An 18,363-nucleotide genomic window follows, 5' to 3' on the forward strand; every position below is an offset into this window, starting at 1 on the left:
TTTTATAAACAAAAACAATGTTGCATTATAGTTTTTTATAGGTTTTATTTTGTTTTTGTTTTTTCTTAAGCATGGCTGTTAACTTGCCATCTGCACTTATAATTAATAACAATACAAATGTTAATTTACACACATTGCTTTACCTTGCATACCTAAATGCCTTTTTGTTTTTTACAGAGACAACTCGAGTAAATATGTTCAAGGAGAAATCCCCCATGCAATCCTCAAAAAGCAGCCACTATAAGCTTTATAAAATATGAAACTTTAAGATAGTTAAACTCGATATGTGGCTTTTGGATGCTTTAAGTACACTTTTATACATAGATACCCTGAATTTGGGTTTTATATAGTTAAATAATAATAAGAAAATTATCTAATTAAAAAATATTTTAATAAAAAAATAGGAAAATAATTATAATAATCGTTATAAGATTAATCGAAAGGGGGGGAATTAAACGCCCAATTAATAAATGATCAAAGTAATCGTTAGTTGCATACGGGTATTATCACGAATACTCTGCTCGGCATCTACATACTACAAAATCACAACAGTCTACAACAGTTTTTTGGCGTTTGTGCTTCTGACTGCAGTAATTTCAAGCAAAACCCTCAAATCTAATTTTTTTTTCCCTTAACAATCATGACCATGCTTTAGGCTTTTATTGTCGCTTCATTCAGAGTAACGCTGCAATTGATGTAGTCATAAATTTAAGTCCAAACCCCGACCAGAAAACACCTGATAAAAAAATCGTGCCCCTGCTAAAACTTCTAATTCCTACATAGAAATTTGAAGTGATTATTTCAACATGGCGGCTCGACGAGTTGAACTTAATGCAACATGGCTGCACACAGTGTCATCAGTAGACAAAGAAGGGCTTACTTTATTGAGTTCTGCTGTACATTCTGATGCATATCTGTTTTTAATAGTCACAACAACAAATTAGTGGTTAGAGAATTAGCCACAATGAAGCAATTGACTTGTATACTCTTGTACACTGCAAAATCAAGATAAAACTGATTAAAATGATTAAACTGTTGGATGTGATATTCAACATTTAAACATTTTGAACTACATAATACACCTGACTCATCAATCTGTAAAAAGCCATCAATAATGTACCCACAAGGCTGAAACATATGAAATGAGAGTTACCACACTAAGTTACTTTATCTACAAGCCTTATTCTTGCCAATTTCCTGAACAATGACTTATGACCATTTTTGCCCAGTGAGTGTACACACAAGATCAATCAACATACATACATTATAACATGTTTAAGAATTAAACCGTATATTGAGGAGAATATAACACACATCACGGTATAGTCGGCTATCTTGCTGCTAACAAAACGTAAAAGTGAAGACGTCCCTGTTCCCACCCAACACATGGTACTTCCACCCAACCAACTTCCACGGTAAGTCGAATGTAGTACATTTTACATAATTAACTACCTATTTACACTAATATTAGAAGAAGAAAAACATTAGGAAGAGATCATTCAATCTGTTACACCTCCAGCTCAATCCTTCACATTTCAGCAAATGAACGTAAATCACAGAGAATCGACTCACAGAAGAGATGTCTTTCAACACACAATTACTTCGCAACTTTGCAAGTGACGGAAAATACACTTAAAGCTGATCACACCACAACATGATTAGCCTCGCGAACGCTCCTAAAGCCTTTGCATGCTTGCCTTTCCAAGAGTACACATTACAGAATCCATATGATCACATGCCCCCATTTGCATTTTAATGGCTGTACCCATGACCCTATGTCTGCTGACCACAAAAGCTAATAATGAAAAGGCCATGAGTACATTTGCATGATAATAAACCAACCCAGACATGCATAGGCCTACATCTGGCCGTCCTACCATATGCTGGGTTTGACACTATAGTTTAGTCTACATACATACTAATTATAGTGTGTTATAAATCTCTGTGTATAAAAAAAAAAAAAAAAAAAAAGAAAAGAGAAAACAGTACAGGATATGGAAAAAAGCAGTGAACATGGCACACTTTATTTTTAATGAATATATACAAAGGTAATTTCAGGAACAGCCATATATATATATATATATATATATATATATATATATATATATATATATATATATATATATATATATATATATATATATATATATATATATATATAATGCAGCATATTATTAATGAAAGTAAAAAACCCTGATGAAATGGGTAGGTTTATTTTCTTGACATTCACTGACAGCACAACTGTAATATCACCAAAACAACCGTGAGCAAAACAAATTTAAAGATAATATATTCCGTTTGCAATCAATTGCAGGGTGTCAAAATGCTCGTGATGTGCCATCAAAATGGAACACACAAAACTGCAAAGAGTTTTCATTCGTACAGCTCGAAATCACCATTTCCCTCGCATGAGAACGTAGTGAACAGCTGCTTTCTATGGAATGAGGAGGAATGAATGCCATGATGACAATCACTGCCCCCTACTCAGTCGGTGTGGAGAGGTACTGATGCAAGATAACGTACAGACCCTCGGAGTCCTTTCATTTCAAGAGACAACACACACATGCACAGACAAAAACCCAAAAAGCAAGCTCTTCACTCCTCTTTACTTGATCGCCTCTGAAAACACTCAGCAGCTCGGCTCCACTCTGCCGGTGTTTGGCAGGCAGCCAGCTGGATACCAAAAAGGGTTTTTCCTTCTCTGCCTCTCCCCCTCATTCAGATTCTAACTCTGACACAAATCTATTTATAGCCACTGGCAACACACCAACCACAACTCAACCGCATAACCTCAGGCTCTGTGCAAGAAAAAAATAATAATAATAATGATAATTGAGGCTGCACGGCGCGTGTATGAGCGAGCGAGCGAGCGAGAGAGCGAGCGAGAGAGAGAGCGAGCGAGAGAGAGAGCGAGCGAGAGAGAGAGAGAGAGAGAGAATGTTAAAACAGGAACGTAAAAGATGGAAGGCAGACGTTTCACTGGGTGTAAAACCCTGCTTCAGGAGGTAGACATAATAAGGACAAGAGGAGTTTGTCAGGAGGGAGAGAAGAAGAAAAAGAAAAAAAAATACTCCCTTCCCATCAAAAATCCAACATGTTCTGGATTGTAGAAAACCCAGACAATGGAATTTCTTCTCAGTGTCTGAAGAGACTTCTTAAGTGGGTCACAACTGAGTCTGGGACATGCTGTCAAAGTACCATTTTATACATCTTATCAGGCATATCCTCAAGTCCCCCCCCCCCCCCCAATAAAACCCAAAAAATCAGAAAAAAATCACCTGCATTAACAACTTGAAAAAGAAACATGCTCAGTGCTAACCTATTTTTTCTCACAGATAAAATGTGTGACTCTCAAACAATGAGCTCTAGAACAAATGCAATTTGTTTACCTCTTTATTGCAATCAATAAAAATTATACCATTATAGCTCAGAACAACGGTCAAGCTAGCATCAGAGCAGCTAGTTAGCAAGCTAGGAAGTCTGTTACCTAACTTTATAGGAGAGATAGCTAAGCTGGTGCACTTAGCTAGTTAAACCTTCTTTGAATTTAGATCGTAGCATGTGTAAAACATCACTCTGTCTTCTTCAGTCTTACAGACCGCAAATAAAAAAATATTTTTTAATGAAAATATTAGTTTAATGAAACTTAATTATTCTCACTTATGTATTTAGTTATTAAATCTCGCACAGTATCGCGATGTGGTTTTCTTTTCTCCAGAAAAGCTGCGTGAAAGTTCCCACGAACTAAACCCGTGTGTTTATTGCCATGTCTTAAAAAATGTGCTCCACTACCTGCTCTATGGCGCCACCGTTGAGGGACTTTTTGTACGCACTGTATATAAATAAAAATTTTAAAATCTATTTCTAATGACTTAAAAAAAACAGTAATCGCACTTTATGGTGTTTTCTTCATGTTTTTGTATGAAATAATCCCAAACTTTGGAAACTTTCAAGCGTTTAAATAATTTGCTTCGATGAATTTTTGTAATCGAATTACATGAGTTACTCAAGAAATCATTTCAGACCTGCTTACGTAGCTAATTTAAGATCAGGAACGTTATGTTCAGCAGAGTCTAGCTCATGTCTTTGTAATGAATCGAACGTTATGGTGCATGTAGACTCTGAAGGACGTTCAAGTGAAAAACCGCCACACTTTTGACAAATGTGAAAACTAGAATATCAACTAAAAATAAACTTGCAAAAAAATCCACATAGAAAGAAATAAAAAACAGAACGCATCTTTACTCTGCAAGCAAAAAGAAATAGTTGTTTATTTGAAACTATGTGATATGTGAACAAATATATGAATATTATGAACATATATGAACAAACTAAAATGTTATGCAACAAAAATACCTGGTGCATTAACAGCAACCAAATTATTCAATGTTGATTACTGATTTTCTTTTATGAATATTTTTTTTATTTAACAATTAACTTTTCTGCTTTGGTGTTCCACCACAGTGCCCTAAATTCAGCCAATTGTGATTACATGCCAGGCCCAAAAAAACCTCAGGGTAAGATTTCCTGTGAACGAGCATGCTAAATTATCAGAGAGAACATACTCCCTGAGGAAGGCCACATCTCAAACACAGGCAGAGTAAGGTGATATGGTTCCAATGGAAACAGAAACAAAGATGTATTGTCCTGTGGAGTAACTCAGTGTATTTCCACTTTCACCCCAAGAGACTTCATGCTCTAAACATATCTTGTTGGGGTCTCCTCCTTAGGACATGTTCTCTCATCTCTGAAAACATCCTCTTTAAGCCTCACTCCTTCTATATATCCTTCAACAACCCAGTTTTAATGTATGTGACTGAAAGTTTAGCTTTAACAAATACCATAAAATGTTTATGTATACACAGAACAGATGATTTTGGGTTTATTTAATTTTCTAATGACCTTTAATGAGAGGATGTTTAATAAAATATAAAGATCTTGGTTCTCTCTCTTAAAGCAGATCATGGATAGCCAAAAGACTGCCTTGTTTGCTACCTTTTGCAATGATAAATTGTTGTGCAAAATTCAATCTGCCTTAAAAATGAGCATTTCCAGAATTTGGGCCTTGGGTTTTTTTTTCTTAAAAATAGAAGTGTGTCTGATATCAGTTCAGAATCTAAGTGGCATATTAATGGGACAAATGCTGCTTTGTTTAGAATGCAACAAAATTTAACAAAATGCATTGCCCTCGTTCATGTGCATGGATGCCAGATCTCAGGGCGTTTTTCACAAGAACTGCATATCAAAAAAAGGCACAAAAAATCCTGGAACAAGTCAATTTTGAAGTGCAAATGTTTGATTTGTTGATGGAAATAGTTTTGAAATTGGTGTACAACAATGCAACCCTGGTCACTTTAATAACAAAAACCTGTATCAGCATTTTTATATTTTGCAGTCCTAATACTTAATGAACGCACTGACATCTGTAAAAATCAAATCCTAACTTTTAGTCTAATGCCACAATTTTAAAATTGTGATGTAATTTTTTTACCTAAAAAAATTAACTAACATTTTCTGCATTTTATTCCTCTAAAAAAACAACAACAAAAAAAACACTAAGAAAACATTATTTAATTGTGTTAAAATTATTTCTAAAACTAAGCAAAAAAAAAAACGGAAATGTCCCATGTGAGTAGTTTTTACAGTGTTTTCACACAGAATTCATGAGATGGGACCATATGTGCAGACTGACAAAGGCCTACTGATGGTCTGCGACAGCTGGACATCGAGAACAAGACGGAGAGGTCACCAGAGGAGCCTGGGAGTCAAGATTACACACTGCATTCCTCCATCTGGAGCTGGGAGGGAATGGGACAAGCATCTGCCACATCTCCATCTCTAAATGTCCGAGTCCAGGCGGAAGAGAGGCAGTCTGAATAATGAAGTGACCTCACATGGTGACGAGGCCAAGCAACAACCTGTTCACAAATTTTGCTTCACAGTGACAAAAACTAAAGTTACAATATCAGCTTCTCTGTGGTATTTACAAAAATTCAGCATAAACTATAAAAGAAAGTGTGATAAAAAGAAATCGGGATCCAGGTCTGGTGAAGTTTTTTTAATTGTTTAAAATGTAACTAAAGTTGAAAAGTCTAAGTTGAAAAGATCCAGCGTAATACAAATAAAACAAAGGAAGGCTTCGAAAGACGGATAAAAAAAAATCATTTATATAAATGTTTTCTTTTTTTTTTCATGCAGAGATATAAAAATGTATAATCAAACAAAGGGATGCTGGGCTAGATACGTACTAGTCAATAGCATTACATAAAGTCGAAAGCATTTTAATTACACATACTTCAACAACAGAGATGGGAATTAAATCTTTCGGCTTTTCCCGTTAGGGGTCGCCACAGCGGATCCTCCGCACGTTTGATTTGGCATATGTTTTACGCTGGATGCCCTTCCTAACGCAACCCTCCCCTATTTATCCGGGCTTGGGACCGGCACTGAGAGTGGCTGGGGATGGTTCCCTGACCGGGAATCGAACCCGGGTCGCAGCGGTGAGAGCGCCGCATGCTAACCACTAGACCACCAGGGGACCTAGAGATGGGAATTAAATGATACATCTAAAATAACTGCAAACAGATTGAGATAGAAAAGTACATTTTACAATACAAAAGAGCTCAGATGGCAAGATGTGTGCTGAATCACTAATATATTATTATTTATTATATTATATTAAATAATGTCTGTACTTTTATAAGAGGGACCTTCAGGTGTCCCTGAAGTCAGACACAATGACAAAATATATTGGGCTCTTTCTCTCTTTGTCTTTACCATAGAATATAATGCAGATTGGCGAGACATGCTGTCAATGTGGAGGAAATGTCCAGCAGTCCCCAGCCTCGTTCCCATCCCCCATTGATGCAGTGTAGACACAAAAGCCAAAGAAGCCTCTGCAGGGGCCCAGCCTCCTCCACCAGACAGGGCCCCAGCCTTGGAAACAAATGGGAAACACACACACATGCACACAAGAGCAGCACCTAAGAGCCATCAGTCTGGTGTTGAAAAGACCTCAGTAAAACCCAACCCCCACGTTTCCCATTGCTGTTCTTCCCAGGCAAGAAAGAAAGTTAGATGGCGAACGAGGTAGAGGACCCTCTGCATTAAGCAGTCAGCTCAGTGTCAATAGCTGTCTGCTTGGTTTGGCCTAAAGGCGAACGATTTCAATAGGAAGAGTGATAACGATAACTGTAAAGCCCTTCAGCTTGGTACATTCTTATTAAACTGCCTTCAAACTCCGGTACTATTTGTGCAGTATGTTAAAAATGACGATTAGTACTAACCAGAACACATGCTATGCAAGATCAACAACTGCACAAAGCATGGCATGGTTCCATTTGAGTGCTGCTAATCTCGTCCCTCTGCATGCTCACGAGGACTTTGAGAGCTGCCAGTGGTGTGCGAGGCGTCCTGTGCCAGATAAGGCCTGTGGAATATCATTGTTTATGCACCGCATTCCAGCCATGCGGCTTAGTCCCTGATAAGCGTTATCAGCGGAGCAAATAAACACGATGGTGAAAACAGGGTGCCATCTCAGCAGCACGCAACAGCACCGTGAGAAGCTTAAAACCCCACAATCCACTTCAAACATGGCAGCTTCATTCCATTCTAGGAACTAACGAAGTGCGGTAGAAAAGACAATGACACCTCCTGAAGTTGGTGGATGTTTGGGTTCCAGTTGAACAAGAAGCAAAAGGCAGAAGACAGCTCTTAAAAGTTATCAATATTTCCATATCAGTATCAGTGATGTAAATAGAGCCTCCTAATCATTCTATGGAAAAACCTGTGCAGCTTCTGGATATGACCCCGTGACAAAGGATAAGGAAACACGGCAATAACTGTTGTTAAACAGGAGCTCACCTTATGCAAAGTCGATGTGTTAAGGCTGGCTATGAGAACATTAAGTTTTTATTTATTAGTACAGTTTAGCGTCTTTAACACAGCCTTACAGCCTCAGCCTTAACTTTGTACTACACAGAAAATTTACAATTTAGACCTTTAGTAAGATCAGATTTACCACTGGAATGTTGTTTGCACACCGCTGACGTAATTAAACTAGCTTGAGGCAGAAGTCATGATAACGTTCACTAACACTAACTTGGTCAATTTATAATGAATCTTTTGCAGTAAATCTATTTGACAAAGTTCATTCTTTTGTTCTTATTACTGCTGATTTATTACCAATTAAGATTTCTACTCCTAGGTATTGTTCATGGTTACTGTAATGTATTTTTAAAACCCTCGCTCAAGACTGGCAAAGTCTTGGTTCCTTATTATTTCTGCATAAACACGCTTTTACATGAACCTACATTCTACAGTTTTGTCCAAGTTTACAGTAGTCACTTGCTCAGAACAAAGGAACGTACAAATAAACATCTCTGTACATGTGTAGAAATGTATAACAAAATACAATGCTAAAATCAGTTAAACATAAAGCAAGTAACAGTTGATTTAACCAGGATCCTGCTACATGACCTACTTACGACTCTTTTGTTGACAACAGTTAACATGAATGTTACCCAGACTATAACAATTTCTTTATCAGTGTACTAATACAAATATTATCTCAAAATTTGGTGTGGATTCAACTGGGAACTAAAGTAACAGCCAATTTAGGCTTCTGGCATGGGTAATGTTTAAAAACAAAAAATGGGCAAATTGTGGCAAAAAATAGCAGAAAAATGCTCTAATTCATAAAAAAAAAAAGGTAGCTGGTGTGATCAAACTAACTGAAGCTTTAGTCATGTTTCATTCTTTGCCTCAGTACTTCAGATAATATGTTCCTCACAGAAATGGATAAAACTCACGAGTTTCTTTGGCAAATGTCCACTTTGTTTAAAAAAGCCATTAGCAGATCATTAGTGCAAGTACAGCGCAAGTATGGTGCAAGCAATTAGTGCAGGCCTACAGGTCAAGCCCTTCACGCAAGATCTTCCACAAAAACCCTGAGATTCTATGCACACTAACACACTGGATCCTCTCCAAGATCCACGTCTCGGTTTTTGTATTTAGCTTCTTTGCCAGGAACGTTGGTCATTTAAATCAGGCATTTCACAACCCATTTGCAGTTTCTACTCCTTATTCTATAAACATAGCTTACGCAAGACATCAACGGACGCAGGCTAACTAAAAGTGATGCGCGGTATTCTAGGCAAGCCGCAGGGACATTCTGTTAGAATGCAAGTATTTTCGTCTCCACTTATTAAATTAAACCATACTTTAAATGTGGGGTTTGAAGGATCTGCAACTAATTAAGATGGAGTAAATTATATATACATTCCACATTACTTGGAGTTTGGTGCTGTTTGATCGACATGATCAGCTACAATCTGTCATTACCTGACCAGGTCAAAATAGCGAGCAGGAAAAAGAAAACCCCAAAAAAACATCAACGACACATCCAGCTGTAATAGGAGCTCCTCTAATTACCTATTATAATAATTAACACTATCTGCTCAATGATAACGCCACCTCTGATAACTCCGCCCCTGATAACCTGCTCCTGCACCTACCAGTAAAAAGCAATCTTGCACAATTTTCTTTTATTAATAAATGCATTCCTGGTTCTTGCACTAGATACTTCATTATTGTAGTTTTTAAAAATATCGCCATTATTTTAAGTGTATTATAAAATCATATTACAAAATACACAGTTATACAAACTACTATTTATTTAATAATATTTTAATGAAATTTTAAATTAAATTTATAATTTTAATAATATTGCCATGACATCATTAATTCTTATTACATAACAATTGCACCAGTCTTTTTATTTAACCCTCAACTCATCCACACTCACTCGCACTACAACGTAAATTACAATTCATCCTATTATTTCTGCCTACGGTGTAATATTTAATTACCGAATGCAATATTTGTGTATTAAAATGGTGTGTTGAATGCATCATGTTGTGGGCAAGCACAAAGACAAATTCCCAATATGTAAATCAATATGGCAAATAAATATTATTCCGATTCCATCCGTTTTGGTTTTTTTCTTCTTTTTACTGTCTGCTCTATATTTATCCAACACAAATGGATCTCTCTCAGGTTTTTACGAAGCATTCAACAAAAAAACAAAGTGGTAGTTTAAGGGTTCTGTCAGCTCTCTTAAAAAAAACTGCTTTTCTTTTGCTCGCTGTTATTTCATTCCACATAAGCATCTAAAACGAAGAGGAGATGGCACTGATGTGATGTCAGCAGGAAATGCTGGATTGGATATTAAGGGGGAAAAGAAAGATAAAAACAGATAGAAAAATAAAGCTGCTAGCCAAAAAAAAACAAATATTAGTTTGTGTGATGTGAGGACAGAACCACAGCTTATAGCCAGATGCAGTACTACTTGAGGACGTCTCTAGTGGATGTAAAAATGTGTATCTAGCTAACTAACTTGCTATATTTGAATACAGTACATTAACTTGTGATACCACAGTTATCTGATACAGGGAATCCAAGAGAGAAAAACTATGCTTTCAGGGACAAAGGGATACTCTTCTCTATCGATTGACACCAGCCAATCATGGTCATCTGTTTGTTTGGTCAACAAACAGGGAAGGAAACAGGAAGACCTAACTAGAGTGAGAATTATTAAGAAAATTATGTTTTTTTAAATGGTTATTTTAAAATATGTTAGAGATATCGCTCACAAGTTTAAACGGGGGGAGGGGGGGGGGGGTGAAATTGTGCTATCTCTGAAAAGAAAAATAAATTAATATTCATGCCCATAGGTTTTTTTTTTCTTCTTGTGTTGGATCGACCTCTGCTTCCCCAAAACAATCTCTTTTTCTTCTAAAATCCAGTTTATTGTGGTAATGTAAATGCATTATACATTGTTTAGCCCACAACACTATCACACAATCACAGCCCAATTTAAATGGTGCCAGCACTCAATGCCATTTCACTGAATTTAAAATGCCTCTTGTTTGAAACATTTTATTCAGTTTTTACTCAAGATGCTCAACTCGCATCAGTCACAGTTACAGAACAACATGACTCCAGTGTGCTGAAAAATGAAAGCCACAGCTGGTGCGTGTGTTAAGCATATTTATTACATTACAGCTTCTCCGTGCTCTTTAACTAGAAGAAAACGGGACAAAGTTTTAACCAAACGTTTGATCTACAAAGCTGAATTGGATCTACAGTATTTTGGATGACATTTTTTATTAGATTTGGTCATTTTAGAATTTTAGGCACCAGGTTTCTCACATTTTAAATGTGAGGCCACTTCTTGTTAAGGTTGATTAATTTCTTTACAGCTTATTAGTTCTAGAAAAAAACAACTTCTAAGAAATCTCTAACAAACACTTCTAAGAAACTGTTTTGCTTTCCTCATGCTAAACTTGTCAAAACAAGCAGTGAAAACACATCAGCTCCACATGAGCTTTTCCTGTTCCAAGAGGGCTTTTACACCACAACGCAAAGTGTCTCTGGGATGGATTTTAGCAGCTCAGCTAGACAATGAAATTTCACACAGATTTAAGAGTAATAAAAACTTGTTCAGTGTTTTTCAGTTCTCCTGTCTTAAACTTTAAAAGCATGATTGTGGCAATAAAAAGTAAAACTACATAAACTACCACCAAAAATTCCACCTGCCTCTGTTCTTTATATCTAGTCAAAGTTTGGTGTGGGTTACACAGTGGTCACAAGAACCCCAAAAATATTTTCATATCTTTGTAAAAACCTTAAATAGAGATTGTCAGATTGCAGTGACTTAATTAATTTAACCGTTCTTGGCTTGATAAATGCCTGATTAATCATTTGAAACATTAAGCCGCTAAAAGGCGCCCATTAATATTGTGCCTGATTGAAACCAGGAAGCCGTTCCACCATAAGAGCATATGAATGTCATGTTTAAACTGAAGATCTTGTTTTTAACAAGCATACTTTACATCGTTCGGAGTTTTTCCTTTATCGCTTTACGAGTAAAATATTGGTTCCACTCATCCAAAAATAAAATCCAATATAAAATGCAATAATGTAGTATTCTGATATCTGTATGAACTGGAATGATTATTGTGGACTTGAGCGGTGGATAACGGGATGGGGGAGTTGGAATTTTTCACGGTATGAATATTTGGTATGAAAAGATCATTTATTCAGTAAAAAAAAAATATATATACAAGCTGACTGCTTTGTCGCCTTTTCCCAGCAAAAGAATCCAAAACCTTCTTAATTCAAAAAACGAGTCTACCATAAAATCTCTTCCCCTGTCGCCATTTATCATGTTGTCGTTACAATCTGAAAGAGAAAGTGACTGTGAGGACAAGCGGCGCGTGGCAGTGCGCGGCGCAAAAATAGATAGATATTTTGTTTAGTTCTGGTCAGCAACACCATATTCTTCTGCGCTTTTGATAGCCATGGAGGATGATACAGTTACAAACATGCTCGGACTGGCAGTCGAGGTAGCAATGTAAGGCGTTTACAACAGTAGCTGATTTGACAGCCAGAGGGCTTCAGTGCAGACGAGGCTTCAAGGAAATGAAGGCTGTTGCAGTCGTCTGAGTTAAGAGACATCCATATAGACGGGGTTGCAATGTTTTGTAATATATAGATAAAGATAATCAAATGATTTTAAATTGATGACTAAACGGAAAAATTTTGAGTGAAATTAGAAAAGTCAAGTGATGCTTTGCGATATGGGGGGGGGGGGGGACCCTATACTACGATTGTATTACTGCATGTTGCTATAAGATGCTTTGTGCAGTGTCTGTATTATAACCCAACATCGAATAACAATTAAAATGTGGTAATTAACAGTGTAACCTGCTGTGCAGCTATTACCTCAGATGCTGAAGAGGTAAAGCATATTGGTTTTCAGGAACTGGTTTTATACGAGGTGTTTACGGCTCAATCAGTGAAGTAAATCAGATCAAACCCGTGTTGCGTAACCTCTGTACTATAGCATAGTGTTTCAACATGAAAAATGGAACAAGATAAATACATCTCTCTTTACACAGGGCTTGGTTTTTGCGTCAAAATCAAACCTTTATCATTTCCCTGTCAAATGCATTATGGTGTAGGATACCATTTGTACTGTCTCTTTAAATTCTTGAAGCTACCCATCCCCCCATCTCATTCAGTGTCCCCCCATGATCCTAGCTCTCTCTTACTCTCCCTCCCTCTCTCTCTCTCCATCCCCTCCCCCTCGATCCATCCATGTACCACAGAATCTCTCCATGACAGACCAAATCAAACAAATAAAGCCGTAATGCTGGAAACAAGCCAGCACCATGATGTGCTCTCCCGTTTCATTTCTCTGGTGAACTCGGCTAAACGATGGCCGTTTCAGCTCATTTTGCATCCTCCCTTCCTCCCCACGTCCCCTCCACCATGTGGCTGAGCCTCTGGAAAAACAAATGTGCAAACATATACGCACACACACAACAAAGTGGCACGCTCTTTGGCTGGGATCTGTGCTTCATGACCTTGCATGTGCTCCTTCATGCTTGCTCGGTAATATGCGTATAGAAAATGCAAATGATCAACAAGATGCCTACGCACCCACCAGGAAACGGTCGCACAATCACGCCCGAACGCTTCTTTCGATCTCGCTTATGCTGTAAGACAAAATGGCTGGATATTCCCTATACTGAGAGTGTGCCGTAACATACAACTTAAGGATAAAGGAGCCTCTGGTCCATGAATAACGAGAGACCAACGCTGACAATAGCAGCAAAGGAAGAATCGTAGCCATCCAGGCTGGCCAGGCAAAGAGGCCTCCTTTGTTTCCCGCAAGGGACTTCTGTTTAAAAGGCACACGCGCGCACACACACGTGCACACACACCCCAACCCCCCCCTCCCTTTAGCCAGGGAGCCTTGGAATGCAGTCAGCAAAGCCCATTACACAATGCAGGCAGCAGCCAAAACATCAAGTTTTATGTGCCCCTCACAGCAAAGCAAAATCATTTACAATTCCAGCATCAATGATCTGAAAACGAGCGAGGGCACACCGAAGGGATTTGTTGTTATCGTCCCACCCCGTGTTACCGCGCACCCTCTGGCCTGCTTGACAATACCAGTAGCTGGCAATTCAACAAATCAGCTTGAAAACAACTAGCAAATGGCACCGAATCACACAGACAAAGCATTTTTTGTAGAATGTATACTCATTTTTTTTATCTGCTAATTTGTTGAAAGCTTTACAGTGGGATGCAAATCACCTTTTATGAATACCATTTATTAATGGGACCTTTCCCATGTAAATAAATCTGGGGTTTTTTCCCCCTCAACTTTAATGCATTAGCACGTCAATGATGGTACTTGGCTGTTTTAAGACTAATGCGTCTATAAATACTCCCACACAGACTCACACATGATCCATATCACAGGTCACAGATTTGCCATTTCTTCTTAAGCCTACTTGACAAAGTGACAGTAAATGAGGCAATACCGTGTAAATTTTTCCCCCTGTGGTTTTTCACCTTTGCACAACTCGAAATGACTTCGCTGCAGCACTTAGAATGTACTTGAACAAAATAAACCGCGGATCATAACACTCCAGCGCCGAGAGTTTGTGCCGTGTGAAAATTACTTTCTCGAGTTGAAACGTCTTGAGTTGAACCAAAGTATCTTTTCCTACATATACCACACTTTCAGGAAAAACTACTTTCAACTGGACCCAATTTTGTCTTACCACTCCTGAAAAAAAATTGTGGCTTTTTTTATCCAAGGGTTGCCTCCTTCAAGAACACAAGAGTAGCATACTAACCTGCAAAACAAAGAATTACGCCATATAATACAGGCTATTCCAAAGTTTCTTTGCATGAGGAGTAACCAGTGTGCTCAATTTTTAAAAGCAGTGGACAAACAATCCCAAATGCTCTTATGCAATAACTACTCATAATATCAGTTTGAAAACACATGAAAACACAAAGACCAAAAAAAAAACTACACCGGATCTACGATAGCAGTAACTCTGCTTCTCAGATTTCCTATCTGGGAAAACATCGAGATATAATCTATGTACATGGAATCATTCGAATCATATTGCAGCAGCATGTTGTTTGGAATACAACCATTATATGCCATCACTACCAAACCCACTACTCATTATGCTTACTTAAAGCAGATGTAGGATCGGACTTCTTTCTGTATAGAAAAAAATACGGGCTTAATTTACAGCCATTGCAGTTCTGTGTATAAAATAAATAAAAAATACACTAAATAAACAGCAAACAAAAGGCAAAGGGCATAAAAGCAGCTACCCAAACACGCGCGCACACACACACACAGACCAAACAAAACAAGGGAAAAAAAACCAACACAGCAAAAGCAGCTGGCAGTGGAAGAAGTCAAAAAATAAATATGCATAACTCTAGCACTCAAATCCAGTGGACATTCAAAGGTATAAAAAAAAAAAAGAAAAAAAAAGGTCATGCAAACCCATTCTGCTTTCACGTGCACATAAATAAGAGGAGATGGGAACGACCTATTTTACTCATGCATGCAAACACAACTCAAATTGACTGTTTTTAAACGAATAAATGGTGATGCTTGAACGCTTTGATTCGCACGTGCTGCAATATTTATACTGAACAAGGAATCGAACAGGAAGCAATTTGGGATCCAGATCAAGTGGGGGGAAAAAAGAGCACGAGCCCACATGGTCTGTAAAAGGAAGCACGATTTATTGTTAACCGTTTCTCTAACACACACACACACACACACACACACACACACACACAGGTTCATTTACTTTATCCGACTCTACACTGACCAGATTGAGCAACTCATTGATCGCTCTGTCACACGCTTGATCAAGCTCAAAATGGTTTTTTTGTGTGTGTTTGTTTTATGAACTGACAGAGACATAACGGGGTTATAGAGCAAGGACATATACGGTACAAACAATTTACAATCGGAACTAGATGCATATTCAATAAATCCGTCCACCTTGACCAATGCAAAACATTAAACAAGCATGAAACAAAATGTGTCCCAAATGCCTCACTGATTAGTCCCTAGTGTGCATTCATTTTTTAATGCATAAAATTCAATTGTGGAGATATTATTAAAAATAATAATAAAGTGCATGACTTACCTGCACCAAAAGTTCCCAAAAGAAGTGCAAAAGTCAGCCAGGGTGCGATCATATTCCTCTTTTTGGAAAAGCAGCGCAGCGGATTTTGCCCTTTTTTAATCTCCCCTTCGTTAGTAACATTTAAACACTGAGCACAAGAGGGGGGACACACTCATACACACGGATACAAAGAAACACCCAGCCGGCACACAACCCCAGAAGCGGCCTGCCTGTACACCGTGTGGAGTGCGCGAGCCCAAAAGAGAAAAAAAAAAGAAAAGGAAAAAAAAAAAAAAAAAAAAAACCGGCAGCGCACGAGCTCGCGGTTAACTTCAGAAGACGGACACATCCATGGAGGGGGCGCGCGCGCGCAAAACACACACACACGCGCGCACATGCATGCACGCTCAAAGCGCCAACACGAAACACTGTACTACGACAAGAGAGGAGGGGGAAAAAAACTAAACAAAAACAAATAAAGAGGACAAGAAACAAGCCACGCGCTCGCTAACGCTCTCCCCTCGGTTTGCGGGTTTCCTTCCTTGGCCGTGATGACGGACACGGTCCCGTACTGACACGCGGAGAAACTGAACTGAGTCCAAAATGGCTTCTGCTGCGGGGAGAGCGGAGCGGCGCCGAGCCAGCGGGAAAGACCCGGATGTTCCAATACAAAGCGGAGGGGGAAAAAGTGGGGGATAGTGGAAGAGAGAGAGAGAGAGAGAGAGAGAGAGAGAGAGATGCAATGAAAGAGTAGGAAGCCGCAGGGAGACTATACTGAACATACGCTCGATATATGGATTATCCTGTATAAGATGCCTTTCTCTCCTTCTCATGGCGTGCTAATGCATGCTTGTTAAACCTCCTCCACTACAGCCCACCATTAAATCTGTACGTGTGAGCATTTATTAGGTTAGAAAAAAAAAGCCCAGGTTAAACTTTTATTGTCATGGACAGAGTGCAGAGACAAATGAAATGCACTCAGCATCCAACCAATAGTGCAAATAGAAACATACAGCAGCATATGATGTACAGCAGTAGTGCAAATAGCTGTTGAATTACGGTGCACAAAGTTAAGAGACTGTAGACCAGGGGTCACCAACATGGTGCCCGCGGGACCACATGAGTAGCCTCCTACTACTGTTTCCTACTTTGTTAAATCATTGTTAATAATTATTATAAGAAATCATTAACATGACCAGTGTCTTTACATAGATGAATATCATTCATTATTAATCATAACATAATAAAAGGTAAATTGAACAAATTTCAGATCAAACTGAAAACTGTGTGTATCAAACTGGTAGCCCTTCACATTAATCGGTACCCAAGAAGTAGCTCTCAGTTTCAAAAAGGTTGGTGACCCCTGCTGTAGACAGTGAGGGTAGGGGGTCAACACAATGATACAGCATTCAATGCATTAGACTACACGAAAAAATATGCATATAGCAACAATGTGTAAATAACAATCTTAATATAAATGATTGTCTTTATGACAGATAACTAAAGATGTATCTAGATGTGTTCTCAAAGATGTCTGGATATTATGCACGATCAGTGGAACCTGAAAAAGGAAAGTATGTCTAAAATCTATATTGAAAATAAATTTATTATTTTTCTTTTGTATTTTTTCTACAATCCTGTCGAAAAATGATATGCTCAAAATGGCAAATATTAAGCCTTAATGGTCTCAAGAACGAATCATTGGTCAGTAAATGAGCAAGAAAGAGACAAATGCACTCCAAAGACCCCTCTATGTGCCTCAATTCATTTATTTATGCTGCAGTGAAGTGAATACATGAGATATTCACCTCATATGCACAAATAAAATTGCAATAATTATATATTGTTTAATGTAAAATGAACACGAATAAAATGAACATGTCTGGACGAGAACGTTGTACTTAAACATACCTTCTGGCTTGCTTTGCTTTCTTAGAAGATTAGTCATTATTTTGTTATCAACCACACCTGATGCTGCTCATCAAGAGCCTGACTGCAAGCTCATAAATGGTTACAGAGCAGAGAGAGATTTACAGTATTTGTTTAATTTTTACTAATTTCCAGAGCAGTCATGTGTTTGGACAATTATAAGCCTAATATTTTGCCATATTTTGGGCTTGCATATTATTCCATATTATATATATATATATACACACACACACACACACACACACACACTGGAACGGAATTGTATCATGGTTTCCCCCGGCCCACAGTGCAACACATCTTTACACTATTACATAAAGAAGACATATATGACAGTGTGAGAATACAATAAATACAGAGGGTAATAAATACACAGGACAGCGAACATCGACTAGACATGACAACAAAATCA

The 18,363-nt window shown here is 38.0% G+C and overlaps 1 protein-coding gene across 1 annotated transcript in view; it reads right to left on the reverse strand.

Annotated features, from left to right (window-relative positions):
* acvr2ba (activin A receptor type 2Ba) overlaps positions 1-16,685 on the reverse strand; it is a 57,738-nt gene extending 41,053 nt beyond the window's left edge. The window contains exon 1 of the mRNA XM_083546976.1: positions 16,047-16,685. Coding sequence (XP_083403102.1) covers positions 16,047-16,098 — 52 coding nt within the window. The 5' untranslated portion in view covers positions 16,099-16,685. The remainder of the gene's footprint in view (positions 1-16,046) is intronic.
* Positions 16,686-18,363: the final 1,678 nt, after the last annotated feature.

Source organism: Silurus aristotelis (genome assembly GCF_946808225.1).
Source record: "Silurus aristotelis genome assembly, chromosome: 1".
In the NCBI taxonomy this organism is placed as follows: domain Eukaryota; kingdom Metazoa; phylum Chordata; class Actinopteri; order Siluriformes; family Siluridae; genus Silurus; species Silurus aristotelis.